Source organism: Chrysemys picta, chromosome 3, assembly GCF_011386835.1.
Source record: "Chrysemys picta bellii isolate R12L10 chromosome 3, ASM1138683v2, whole genome shotgun sequence".
NCBI lineage: Eukaryota > Metazoa > Chordata > Testudines > Emydidae > Chrysemys > Chrysemys picta.
The window spans coordinates 124578770-124593762 of NC_088793.1; the positions used below are offsets into that span (position 1 = coordinate 124578770).

A 14993-nucleotide genomic window follows, 5' to 3' on the forward strand; every position below is an offset into this window, starting at 1 on the left:
TCCTCTCATGGATCAGTGTTTGGTTAAAAGATAGAAAACAAATGGTAGGAATAAATGGTCAGTTTTCACAATGTAAAGTGGTAAATAGCAGGGTCCCCAAGGATCTGCACTGGGACTTGTGCTGTTCAAAAACGGGTAAACAGTTAGGTACAAAGCTGGCAGATGAAACAAAATTACTCAAGATAGTTAAGTCCAAAGCTGACTGCGAAGAGTTACAAAGGGATCTCTCAAAACTGGGTGACTGGGCAACAAAATGGCAGATGAAATTCAGTGTTGATAAATGCAAAGTAATGCACATTGGAAAACATAATCCCAACAATACATATTAAATGATGGGGTCTAAGTTAGCTATTACTGCTCAATAAAGAGATCTTGGAGTCATCGTGGATCATTCTCTGAAAACATCCGCTCAATGTGCATTGGCAGTCAAAAAAGCTAAAAGAATGTTACAAACCATTAGGAAAGTTATAGATAGTAAGACAGAAAATATCATAATGCCACTGTATAAATTGATAGTCCAGCAACACCTTGAATACTGCATGCAGTTCTGGTCACGCCATCTCAAAAAAGATATATTAGAATTGGAAAAGGTACAGAGAAAGGCATAAAAAATGATTAGGGGTATGGAACAGATTCCATATGAGGAGAGATTAAAAAGTCTTAGACTGTTCATCTTAGAAAAGAGACAACTCAGGGGGGATATAACAGAGGTCTGTAAAGTCATGAATGGTGTGGAGAAAGTGAATAAGGAAGCATTATTTATACCTTCATAAGAACCATGGATCACCAAATGAAATTAATAGACAGTAGATTTAAAATAAATATAAGGAAGTACTTCTTCACACAATACACAGTCAACCTGTGGGACAAAGTAAATGCCAACTATGATTTTAACAGCCACATTAACATGTTACTCATGTTTATTATTTATTTTACTATTTTCCTAATTAAATGCATAGCTGAATTATAGGGAAGCAGTGGACTCTAAATTTTAATAAGCAATGGACTCCAAATTCTAATAAAGATGTAAAAGAATGCATATGTGCTGTGGCCATCTCCAATTACATTCTAAACATTAGCAACTTCACATATTTCTACAAAACAGTAGAAATGTGGTAAAATGTCTTAGATTTGAAGTGTAATGATCAGAAGACACAATAAACACAGTAAGTGACACGAATCCGGATATAACACGGTAAAGCAGTAATCCGGGGGGGGGGGGGGCGGGCTGGGCTGCGCACTCCAGAGGATCAAAGCAAGTTCGTTATAACACGGTTTCACCTATAACATGGTAAGATTTTTTGGCTCCCGAGGACAGCATTATATCGGGGTAGAGGTGTACTTGTATTGTACAAGAGAAAGCCTCGAGCAGAATTGAAAAAGGAGCAAATGCAGATAGAGGAAACCCATAGCCAAACAGGGAAAATGGAAGGGAAGGACAAACATACACATTGCCAAGGAAAAATATGAATTGGTAACTTTCACTTATCAAAAAAGGAGCCTGTCACAGAAACAATCATTCAGCTGAAACTGTCTTGTTGCAAATCACACTTACTTTGATACGTCAAGCAGGAAGTCATTCAGTTCAGTCTGTTTGGCAAGACCCCTGCACACCTGAGGGAAACACATTATACGTTGTTGCTTATGCCAGGAGAGCACTACAGTCATAGTGAAACTGTAGGACAAACATTTTATTGGTCTAATCTGTATATAAACAAACAAGTGTAAGCAACTACATATACTGTAAAATGCACCAAACACTGTAAAATGCACCAAAAAGCTAATACAGATTTGTGTGTCAGGCTTCAAGTTTAAATATCTTTTTGCAGAGCTGTGGCTATGTTAGCATGGATGAGCAATACATTTCTGCATCTCTGCTAAAAAAAATACTGCCTATTGTTCAGTGCTGTAAAATTTGAGGTGCCATTGACTGGCATCTTTGGGTCCTGCTATGAAATCAACGTAACTACTGCCCTTCCATAACAAATTCTACAGCCTTGCTGGGAATGCTAATAGCATTTGTTTCCTTTATCCCTTATCCTGTTCCTTCATCACTTCTCTCAGCTTGCCAAAAGAAGCCCATAAAGGCACCAAATGAGTGAAGTGAAGCAGAATTGCTAGACTCCCCTTTCCCATGCTCTTTCTTTGGGGAAGTCAACAGGATTACAGAGACCGAATACAATTAACAGTGCAGGGAAAGGAAAATATTGCTAGATGAAGTGAGGACTTTGAACCCCATTGCTACTTCACCAGATTTCATATTCATTTCATATTAGTTGACAAAATAATTTTACTCCTAGAATGTGCAGGGAGCTTTGCAGAAAGAATAAATAAATAAAGAATACCGCTATGCACCTTTTGTATTATAAAATACCGTTCTAATCTGATAATGCTTTATGCATGTGCAAAGTGGACATAAATAAATACACAAAATGTGAAGACTCAGACCCACAGTTTCTACTTAGATTTACTCTATGGTTCCTTAAAAGTTCTATGAAAATAATTAACAATTAGGCTAAGGGATGACTTGATCACAATCTCTGGAGAACAAAATTTTGATAATTGGTTCTTGAGTCTAGCAGACAAAGGTATAACATGATCCAATGGATGAAGCTGAAAAAAAGAAATTCAGACTGGAATAAGGCACACATTTTTAACAGTGAGGACAATTAGCCATTGGAACAATTTACCAATGGTGCTGGTGGAATCTCCATCGCTGCCAACTTTTAAATCAAGATTACATAGTTTTCTAAGTTATGGGCTCAGATTTTTATAGGAATTTAGGCATTGCTGCATTGAGTCTTCCAATGCCTAACTGGTTTAGGAGTTTACATCTTATTTTTCAAAATGGATTTAGGCACTTACTCAAGGGGACAGACAATTACATTCCTTTTGAATATATGTTTTAGGCTCCTAAGTCAGGTGTTGCAAAGCTGAGCACAGCAACGCCTAAATACCTTTAAAATCTGGGCCTTGTTCTAGGTCAAACAGGAATTAATTCAGGGCTGTCCTATGGCCTGTATTCTGCACATGATCAGATTAGATTATCACAATGGTCCCTATGAGCCTAGTCTATGAATTCAGACTCACCTGTACTTGATGTATTGCTACCGAGGCCCATGCAAGATTTGCTGTTGCAACCTGAAACAAAATATAAGAAACTAACTTTGAGGAAGTCCAGTAAATTTCAAACCAGTTCTATCATACTTTTTTTGATCCAGCTGCTAAATGTCTTTGAATATTCTAACACTTCACCTGCTGAGATGTTTTAGATCACCGACAGGGAATTATATTTTGCGGGGGAGGGAGGACAGACAATGAATTTATTAAAGGTGTAACATGACTACCAGTGGTTTATTGTTCTAAAAGAGTATTCAGGTCACACACAAGAAGTGTTTAATACTTCTCATTTGTTTTGTGCCATTGGGAGGCTCACAGAGCTGTGCTCTCCAGAGGCAGCATGAAAGATTCACCCCCAACAAATACAAGACAGAAGCAGCCCTTCCAAGAACTCACGAGGGGCTTTAAAAACTACATTTCATACATTGTTCAAATGTTTCTGCCACACAATGAAAGATCCCATGATAATGAAATATTCTTTGTGAGGAACAATCCATTAAACAACTAATATTTCTAAGGTAAAATCTCTGCTTGTGGACAGGCATTGCTTTTTTTCATTGCCATTTGTGTTGCAGAAGAATCAGATATGATCACTAAAACAAGACTACTGTTTAAAATATGTCAGTTTCTGTACAACATTTCAAACAAATGTCATGTAATTTGTAGTTAACTAAGTTTAAATAAGTTTAAATAAGATGTGCTATCAGGCACACTCTCCTGTCCTTAGAGCACACAGGTTTTGTTGGGAACAAACAGAACTGTATAAAGTCTACTGCCATATACACTATTACAGCGTTTCTCAACTGCGGTACGGGGACCACTGGGGTTCCCCGAGGGTATCCCAGGGGGTCCGCGGGCCCCGCTGATCAACTCCTCCCCCTCCCTTCCCAGTGCCTCCTGCACCCAAACTCTCTTCCAGAGCTCGCACCCTGCATCCACCTCTGTGAGTGAGGGTGGGGGAGAGCAAGCAACAGAGGGAGGGGGGCTGGAGGGAGCAGGGGTGGGGCCTCAGGGAAGAGGCAGGGCAGAGGCTTGGCCTTGGGGAAGGGGCAAGGGCTGAGCAGGAGGTTTGGGGTTCCCCAAAAATGTTTACATCAAAATGGGGGTCCTCGGGTTCCTAAAATTTTAGAACCGCTGCTCTATTAATATACATATTTCCTATAGAAGATACTGTAGCTTTTTTAACTGCATAATTGTGGCATAAGATGTTTTGTGAGATAAAATTAAAAAGATTAAAAGGATACAAGCTATGTTAAAAATTCTTAGATTAGAACTAAAACATTTTATGCAGCATTATTTATTTCTTAAACAAAAAGCTAATGAATTATTGGAACTGTGGCAATTAGTTTAAAGTAGGTCCCAAATGTAAACAAATTGTCCAATATATACACAGCTTTGTACAGAACAAAATATGTGTAAGACCTACAAGAAGTATGCTTTTATTAACTATCAGGGGGTAGCCGTGTTAGTCTGTATCTACAAAAACAACAAGGAGTCTGGTGGCACCTTAAAGACTAACAGATTTATTTGGGCATAAGCTTTCGTGAGTAAAAACCTCACTTCTTCGGATGCATCCGCTTGAGACATCCGAAGAAGTGAGGTTTTTACTCACGAAAGCTTATGCCCAAATAAATCTGTTAGTCTTTAAGGTGCCACCAGACTCCTTGTTGCTTTTATTAACTGTTGAAGTTACTCTAGGGAAGGGGAGGTTACTCACCCTGTGTAGTAACTATAGTTCCATAGCTTTATTACTTTGGCACAAAGAGAAGGGGATCTTGCCAACCATTGATGGTTGATGTAAAACATGCAAGCTATGCTGTCTGTCATGATATTAACAGATTTGTCTCGGATTCCTGACTGCCCTCGGCTCCAGAAGGTTGATGTGTAAATGACCTTTTTGGGCAGACCATCTGCCCTGAATGGTATATGTCCCTAGATGAGCCTCCCAACCCAACAACGAAGCTAAATTTGTCTTTATGGTGATGGTTGGAGCTGGCTGGATAAAGGGGATGCTGGCACAGACATTGTGAAGGTTCCTCAGACTGTTTGTTCAGTATATAAACTGGAAGCAGAGAAGGCACCATCTTGCATAATACGTTATGGCAGCATCTACCTTTGTATGTCCCAGAAGCTGAAGACTATTTCTTGTCAAAGTCTGGGGGCTTATTTGAATTTTTGCAATGAGGTTTGAATGAGTCGAGAATTAGTCCATGGGGAGGTAAGCTCTGGCTGCTACTGTGTCTAAGGAGACCCCTATGAATTCTATCCTTTGTACAGGGGGCAAAGTGGACTTTTCTACACTGACCTGGAGACGTAGCCTGAGGAAAAGGACAAAGCTGTCTTCATGGTGGAAAGAACCTCACAGAAAGACCAGCCTTTGAGCAGCCAATTGTTGAGGTATGGAAAAACTATCATCACCCTCCAACACAGACAGGCAGCAACCACTGCCAATACCTTTGAGAATACATTTGGAGCAGAGAAAAGGCCGAATGGAAGTACACAACACTGGAAGTGGTCTTGGCTGACCAGAAACCAAAGGAATCTCATTGTGAGATGAGTGAATCGTGATATGAAAATATGCATCCTGAAGGTTGAGGGCCAAAAACCATTCACCGGGATCCAATGATGGACTTTTTAGCTGCAACGGTCCCCATCCCGAATGTCTGTGCTTTCACTAAGATGTTCTCGAGTCTTAGCTCTAGACTAGGTCTCCATTCTCTGTTCTTTTATGGGAGTGGAGAATACCTGGGAGTAAAATCCCTTCTCCCCAGGCTGAGCAGGAACTGGTTCTATGGCTCCTAAGCATAGAAGGGAACTGATTTCCTGTCTCAAGTATTTGTGAGAGGGATCCTTGAAAATGGACAAGGAAAGGGGGTGGGGTAGGAGATGCAGGTAAAATGAATGCAGTAACCTGATCTTATAACCTCCAAGTTCAAGTGGAGAGCCAGGTGGTCCCAAGGAGACATGTAATTCCAGCAGCTCTGTCAAATCTGGCACCAATTAATGCTCAGTACTCATCAGGGGAGGGGAGACTCAGCATCATCTGAAACTAACAGGTAGTTGGAATACCTAAACTCCTGCAAGACCATGTGGGTTAGCGGTACAGAGACAGGAGTCTACCTGGATGAGTGTGTTGCAATCAGGGGCGGCTCTAGGCACCAGCAAAGCAAGCACGTGCTTGGGGCAGCCCATTTGCAGGGTCGGCAGCCGGGGGATCCAGCCTGGGAGCTGAGAACCAACAGGGAGCCCTGGGAGCTGTAGTTCCTTGGTTAGCTCCCTGCCTATAGAGCCAGCCCTGGAGCAGGGAAAGAACTACATTTCCCAGCATTCCCTTGGCCACTACCAACAGGAAAGAGGGGGAGGGAGTGAGGAAGCTGAGACCTCATGCTGCAGCCTGCTATGAATGGAGAGCTGCACTGTGAAGGGTAGGAATACCATATTTTAACATTCAAAAAATAGGACACTCCACAGGGCGGGAGGGTAGCCCCACCCTGCCACCATCCACTCCCTCCGACTGCCCCCCACAGAAACCCTAACCCATCCAACCCCCCTGCTCCCTGTCCCCTGATCACCCACTCTTGGGACCCCGGCCCCAACTGCCCCCCAGGACCCCACCCCTATCTAAGCCCCACTGGTCCTTGTCCCCAACTGCCCCTTCCTGAGACCCCCCCCCAGGACCCCACCCTCTACCTGTCCCCTGACAAACCCCTGGGACTCCCATGCCTATCCAACTGCTCCCTGTCCCTTGACTGCCCCCCCCCCCCCCCCCCGGAACCCCTTACCCCTTCTCCAACCTCCCAGCCCCCTTACCGTGCCACTCAGACCAGTGTGTCTGGCTTCGCGCAGTGCCAGACACGCTGCTGCATACATGCTGCGTGCTCCCCTGCGGAGCCACAGCTCCCCCCACCCCCAGCACCTGCCTTCCAGATTTGAACACCTCAACATTCAGGAGTGCTCAAGCTCAGTTTGGGCAGCTGTTACTTCATTTCTCCCAAATCAAATATACTGATCCACTGTAACTTGCTGTAGAAAAAGTAGGATAAAATTGAGCAAGAAATGCTTCCCAGTGGTTATTAGGACTTGCTAATTTTAATTGCTATTTTCAACAGCCATTGCCTTTTTGTTTGTTTGTTTGTTTGTTTGTTTGTTTGTTTGTTTGTTTGTTTGTTTAAAAGGAAGCCAGTGATATTGCATTGGCAAATTCCCCATAGAAAGAAAGAGTGGAACAAAAGAATAATAAAGGCACCTCAACTTTTCCTCATTTATGTAGGGCAGTCTTATAATATGCATCCAGATATCCTCCAATCATACAAGCTGAAAATTGTTCCACTTTACTGCAGTTCTGTAACCATATAGGAACCAATCCTGTCTGTGTTCTGTGCACATCTAAAATTCCTGCTGAATGAACGGCCCTGGGAGCGAGTTACCAGTGACCCAGGGCTGCGGTGGAAGGAAGGTGCAGGTGGGGGGCGGAGGGAGAGCCCAGGGCTGGGGCGGCAGGAGGTGTGTGTGGGGGAGAATGGGGGGTAGGGGGAAGCCCAGAGCTGGGGCGGCAGGGTGTGTGTGGGAGGGGGGGAGAACCCAGGGCTGGAGCAGCAGGGGGGTGCGGCAAGGAACTCAGGGCTGGGACGGGGGGCAGCCAAAATTTTTTTTGCTTGGGGCGGCAAAAAACCTAGAGCCGGCCCTGGTTGCAATGGAAGTCGTCGGTACCAACAATGTTCACTGCCTCAAAGAGAGTGTGGTCTGAGATGGCTTTTTCGACTGAAGGAGTCATTGTGCTAGGTACCAGAGGTTGTGGAGGAAGGTCCATTGGTACCATCTTGCTAGAAGCAAGCTGTTTCTCTTTGCTGCCCTGATTGTGTTTTGATGGTACCAAAAATGGTTTAGGTACTGATGCAAACTTGGAATCAGGGCTCCTAGAGGAACTCAGAGTCTTAAAAGCACTATTGGTACAGGAGGAGCATGGAGCCTCAAATAGTATCCAACCCAGAACCTGAGGGCTTGGACATGGTCAACTTATGAGAAAACCAAGATCTTTTTCAAACAGGCTCTTTGTGAGGAGAGGTAAAACTCCTTTTCTGAAAGGCATTCCCAGAATGCGGTGTCATGGTAGAAAGGGCACTCTGTTCACTTGGAAACTCATAATCTGGGTCTGAGGCTGCGTGAAGAGAGCTCTCTATGATGAAGAATTGCAGTCTAATCTCTCAGTTTTCCAAGCCATTGGACTGATGCGGTTAAGGCATGTCAATTTTATAGCCAACAGTACACAAGGGAGTGATGTGGCCATCATCACGTCCAACTGCCTTTGACTGCCCTAACCCAATAGATCAATATTCATTTTGCCCCGGGTGTACTGGAGGTGGCTTTTCTGTGGGAGACTGAGCAAGATTCAAACCTCTGACCTTTAGGATTGTAGTCAAGGACCTTAATCACTCAGCTACCACACTTCGAATAGCACTACACCTCAGCTCTTTAAGGTCTGAGCAGAAATTGCATTTCTGAGGAATGTGCATGCCCGCAGATAAGGCATGCACCAGGAATGTCTGCTGCTGACCAGGATAGCCTATTGGTAGGTAAGGCAACACATGAATCTTGTAAAAAGCTACAGAGGGTCCTGTGGCACCTTTGAGACTAACAGAAGTATTGGGAGCATAAGCTTTCGTGGGTAAGAACCTCACTTCTTCAGATGCAAGTCATGCATCCCAATACTTCTGTTAGTCTCAAAGGTGCCACAGGACCCTCTGTTGCTTTTTACAGATTCAGACTAACACGGCTACCCCTCTGATACATGAATCTTGGTGATCCTGGCATACCCCCTCATCTGGAGGGAAAACCTCCCAAAAGGAGGGTGGGGGAGGACCCTTAACAGGCACTGCTACCAAACATCTCTGATCAAAGATACATGTAATACATGCGCACTTGAAGGGGAGCACCCATAAGCACAGTACTCGAAGAATAAATGCTTTTTAAAAGCTGACCATTTGAGCTCTGGGTAACTTGGTAATGTCCTTTTAAACAGGAGCAGTTTCATTCTGTAACACTAGTTCATGCACTTGTAATAGCCTGAGCTTTCTCTGATCCACCCTTCCATAAAGGTGTTGACAACATCTATAAAATCTATTATTTTAAAAGTCATAATCAATAAACAATTGATAACAATATACTTGAAATTATTCCCACAAGATGGAACGAAACAATTAGAGAATTTTGTATGAAATCAATCTTCCCACTCAGAATACCAATGAGCATCAACCAGCCTTATAAAGCCCACTCTCCAAGTATGTAACAAGGCTCAATTACAAAAAATATCAAAACAAAATGAGGAAAGAAAGAAGGAAGTCTGGGGTCAGAAGTAGCTGGCATCACCTCGAATAGGGAAATTTAAAATAAAATAGTTGCAGCATTTTAGGCCTTACCTCCTGGTGACTGAGATGGAAGGCTTCTTTGCCCCAATGCCGATAAAGCTCCAGGATACCAATCAAATCACCAATTGCAGTGACAATCGGCAAACAAAGAACAGATTGGATACGAGTCCCTGATTCCAGTCCAGTACCTTTGGGAAATCGTTCATCCTAAAAAGTGCAAACAACATTTCATCAAATGTAAATATTATAACATTAATATAAAAAATAAATCAACATTTCTCTCTCAGCTGGCTGAACCACTTAGCACAAACAGCTAAACCCTTCACATTCAATAATTCAATCAAAAACGTCTCTCCATGGTTATTTTACAAATAGAAATGACCTTATCCAAAGTTAGAGTCAGTTATAGTAACAGATGCAAGTTTTGTATTTTTTTTTTTAAGTACATCTCTTTTACCCTCACACTCAGCAGAAATAGTATTTTATTGCTGAGACTAGTCTGGACAATGGCAGAAAGAAAACTAAATAGACTGGTAACTGAGGCTATGTCTACACTACAGCGGTAAGTCGACCTAAGTTATGCTACTCCAGCTACATGAATAACGTAGCTGGACTCGACGTAGCTTAGGTCGACTTACTGCAGTGTCTACACTGCGCTGGGTCGATGGGAGAGACTCTCCCATCAACTTCCCTGATTCCTCTCGTTCCGGTGGAACACTGGAGTTGACGGGACAGCACCCTTCATTAGACCTGCTAAATTGATCCCCAGTGCATTGATTGCAGCAGCGTCAATCCTGCAGTAGTGTAGACATAGCCTCAAATTGAATTGCAGCAACTCAAACCACAGGGTTACCAAGCAGGCAATAGCCTCTGTGGGAGTAAGTAATCAAAGTCTAAGGCACTCACTAGGTGCCAAAGGCCCCATTGAGACACAAATCTGCACTAACAATTCCCAAACTATCCCAATACTGAGGACAAAAGTGTTTTCTCTCTACACCTATGCAAGACAGAAAGGCTCTTCCCCATATCTTATTGTGCTTTACCACCCACCCTTCTGTTCTGAAACTTGTGCAAAAGTTACAGGAAAGAATGTCATGACAACGAACTGCTACCACAAAGGTGTGCCATTAATAAGATTGCCCCAGGCTTTACAGACCAAATGCCCCATGAAAGGGAACTTATCATGAATAGAAAAATTGCCCATATGTTATTTTTTACTGGGGTTGTAACTAATCCCGAGTTGTAACTGTGGGCCCGCACTCTTGAGCACTAGCCCTTTAATCCTCTACTCTGAACAGATGATCCTTGCAGTGTGCTCCAGGGAAAGGAGAACACCCCTCCTAGCTTGGCCAATGTGCTGGAGTGGCCAAAAAAAACAATGCCTTCCTCACCCCAAATAAGGTGATCAGTTTCCCCTTGAGCATGACAGCGAGGGTCAATCTGAATGTCACCCATCGCCTGAAAGCAATTGTCACACAAACCAATGGTAAATAATCCCTCCCTCAGGCAACCCCAAAGGAAGGAGAATGTGGAGAACTTCAGGCTGTCAGGAAGGAACATACCAGGAGGATCCTACTTCCACTGGCAGACTCTTTTAGTGCCTGCTTGCATGAAGAGGGATAATGCAAGTCAGTGTACAAGGGCCTGCTGCATCCCCTGGTTGAAACACTCCCAAAGCCTCTGGAACCCATTCACCATGGTCAATAACCCCCTTGTAGAAAAGCAAACAAGAATAAGGGGTCTGGGAGGAGAGGAAAACAGGCCCGGTGGAAGCAGCCCTTGCACTTTTCCCAAATCCAACCCACAGGCCACCGTAACACTGCTCACTCTCTGCTGAGGTGGAGAGCCTGAATTCTAGAAGAACACAGACTAATCAGAAAAGATTTCTTGTGAGCCGAAGGTGAATGAGTCGGCACATATGGATATGCACAATCTTTGCAAATAAAGATGTATTTCATAAGAGAAAAGCTGCCATGCTATACTGGTGCTCTGGTGAGAGTGTAAACCAGAAGACATCATTCATACATTTTCCCCCACAAAAACTCTAGAATTTGATTATGAATATGAAATATACATATATAAAACTTTAAGGTATTCACTGAAAACTACTGAGGACATTTTAAAGTAATGCAGTCAAGTAGTGTCATGTATTAAATCAAAATTTGGTTGGCTATGTGCAAGTTAATAGAGTGCCAGTCACTTTAGCATTTGGGCTTGGCGTACTGCCTGTTCTGAGGGCTAGCAAGGGAATTTTTGGCTGATCATGCTTTTTTCCCCCCATGGATTTTTATTGCACAGAAGTGTTATTTCCCTTTTCTGGCAAAAAAAAGTTATTTTTTAAAAAATGGATAACATTTGTAAAAGTTAAATATATATATATATATATATATATATATATATATATATATATATATATATATATATATATATAGGGAAGAGTTTTTATTAAATTAATCCAGACATAGAGAATTCAAGCTTCTGGTTAGACACTACTAGTAGCAATGTAAATTATTTACTGTATGAATAATCCAGTTTACATTTCAAGTAATACATTTTTTGGGAAAAAAAACATGTATGTATCTCTTTAAAAAGAGAAAGCACTTTACCCCCAGAATATCTTCTACTAACAAAGTTTTTCTATATTTGGCTACATATGCAGATATTGTGGTGCCAAGTGCAATGGGCCCTGCAGGAATGAGCTGTGGTTGTCCTTCCTTAGCTCCCGGAGGTGTGAACACACACAGGCTCTAATCAGAAGAAAGAAAATAAATGCCATTAGAAAGTTTCACTGTATTTGCACAGTAATTTGTGTTATTATGTACAATAAATAAGAAGAATTAAAGGATAAATTAAAATAATTTAGGTAGATCCATTTTTGAGCTGACGACAATGAAACTGAGGTGGACTGATGGCCTCAGCTTAATTCTGTCAACAACTGCATCAAGAGATAATAGCAAATTCAGCCCTGGCATAAGTGGATGCAACACCTATTGTAGTCAATAGCAGCTGTGCTCACTTACATCCGAAATCGATTCTGCCCTTTTGAATACATTATGTATCATATGGAACTCCAGAGCAGTAAGTGACCAGATAACAGAAAACTACTCTTTTGTCAAGGATACATTTACTTCCATCTTTTCAAAGAAAAGTTTTAACAAACACACATAACTCCAAGTTCTAATTTCTCTTTCCCGTTACTTCCCCACCTCTGTCTCCATGGTCAGGTGGCTTTGGCCCTGAACCTGCAATTGTATCCAGGCAGATCGATATTTGAACCCATGTGGAGCACAACTGACGACAGTGGGGCCTCTGAGCAAGTATGAACGTGTCCCCCTGCATGCATTCTGATTTGCTGCCTTTGCTACCCAAGAGCAATCTGAGCTGATTATGTTGCTGAAGACTCAGAATTAGTTATGACAACTTTAACTTTATGAAAGCCTTCCACAAAACAATGACTTTTTTTTTAATAACGCTGAAGTATAAACCAAGGTAGCATTAATAAAGTAAATGGGGTCAGCACAGGAAAAAGCTGCTGGCTACATAGATCCAACTGCAGCATCAAGGCTGAATGGAGACTAAACTAGAACATCTATTTTTTCCTCTTTATTATTAAAATCAAACATTAAATTACAAAAAAATAAATAGATTTTAACACAACCACAAGCATAAACAGAGGCTAACCTGCCAGCTCTCCGGGTGCTCATCTCCCATTGGGAGTCTAGGAGAGTTGTGTTCACAAGGATTTTAGGATCAACTACATACAGCATGTGATTATTCCTTACAGGAAGGGAAATGGACTAGATGATCACCATCTTCCATTTCATGAGTCTATGGAAGTAGTTATGGCTTTCTGTACGGTATTTATTGCTAGATGCATGAAACAAGTTTAGTACTATTTGCCTGTTTGTTATTGCAATGACAGTGCTGTTTGAGTTACTGTTTTTTGTTGGTCACTACTTCAGAGCTATTTGGCTTTCTTCATTAGCCAGTTGACACTGTACTAGCTGTACGATTTGAAGGTTTGCTCAGTCACTCAAAAGCATCTGACAGGCTGCCACTTGTGGCTGAAATACTGAGAGAATCACGCGTATCAGCAAGAAAATTAGCTAAAATTGTGATTAATGGGTTAAATAATTATTTAAGTTGTATTTCTAGAAAGCAGGATCCTTCAACTTAATTTACTCTTCGCTTGTTAGTAAAAATAAATCCACATATATACCGTTCTCTACTGTCAGAATGTTTTCTCTTTCCTGCTCCTAACCACTTCCCCTTTAAAATAATTTCTTTTTATTTCTCAAATAGTCAGACATCCAAAGTTGAATGGCAAAACAATAAAGCAACATGTTAGTGATTGTCAGTATAACGGTCATATAAGACGGTTATATACACAGGAAGCAGAATGATATTTCAAATCTTAAGTGAAATCCTGGCTCTATTGAAATCAATAGCAAAATATCCATTGACTTCAAAGGGCCAGGATTTCATGCCCTTATCTTTATCTACTTTAGGTAATTATATGGCCCCTGATACCATAGTATCTGAGTGCCAGCACAACCACCCCGCAGTGAGGTAGGGCAGTACTATCATACTCATTCTACAAATGGGGAACGGAGACACAGAGAGGCTAGGTGACTTTCCAGTCACACAGAAAGTCTGTGGCAGAGCATGGAAACAAATTCTGGCTTCCCAAATCTGAAGCCTAGTGCTCTAGCCACTGGACCATCCTTTTTTATACATTTTTTCATTAATAAAACCAAAAGCACTTTTCTTTTTAAATAGGTAAGGGGTGGCTTATTACTAGTTTGGTGCTGAAACCATTAGTCCAAATGGTTTGATTTATTTCAATAGCAAAATTAAATAAAACTGTTTGAACCAATAATAATACGCAGGATTTCCATACAGTAAGTAACAGTAATGCTAAATAGCATTATGATTTTTGGTAAGACATAGACAGGAAATATACTAAGGATGAAAGATCTTTATTCATGCAAAATGTCCCTACTAATAAAAATTATGGAAACAGAAATCAGAAAATATATAATATTTAGGGAACAATTTCTCCAAACAGAATGTATTGCAAGCTTTTTCATTAGGCATCAGAAAGTCTTAATTGTCCAGACACATATGCAGCCATTTGATTGCACTGCTTAATTTTACCATCAGATGCTACTTTCATTAAGTCTATTATAGGAATTAAATTTCCAAAGCTTCAAATACTATCACAAATATTATTTTTAAGGATAATTAATATTAATGAATTTTTGTCTATATCCTAGGTATATCAAACCTAAAGATTCCTTTGCCAACAGTGGAAAGTGATACTGCATGTACTCTTCCGCTATGAGAGAATCGAACTGTTCAGAACAGAGCATCACCTTGAAAGCCAGAACAAAAACACCACCTTCTTTCTGAGGCCCTTTTATTTTCCTAAAATGGTTTCAGTTTGGGCATAAGGTTGAATCAGGGGATTAGCAGTAATTTTGTTATTATTTAAATATTACAGTGCCC

The 14993-nt window shown here is 41.5% G+C and overlaps 1 protein-coding gene across 10 annotated transcripts in view; it reads right to left on the reverse strand.

The window, feature by feature from the left end:
• The window catches only part of PDE10A (phosphodiesterase 10A), a 548616-nt gene that overhangs the window by 53719 nt on the left and 479904 nt on the right, over positions 1-14993 (reverse strand). For all 10 annotated transcript variants that reach the window (XR_010600146.1, XR_010600145.1, XM_065590407.1 and 7 more), the window contains 4 exons: positions 12092-12232; positions 9537-9692; positions 3091-3141; positions 1556-1614 (listed from right to left, as the gene is read on the reverse strand). Coding sequence is in view for 8 of the 10 variants with exons in the window: in XM_065590407.1 (XP_065446479.1) it covers positions 1556-1614; positions 3091-3141; positions 9537-9692; positions 12092-12232 (407 nt within the window). In the remaining 2 variants the exon portion in view is untranslated. The remainder of the gene's footprint in view (positions 1-1555; positions 1615-3090; positions 3142-9536; positions 9693-12091; positions 12233-14993) is intronic.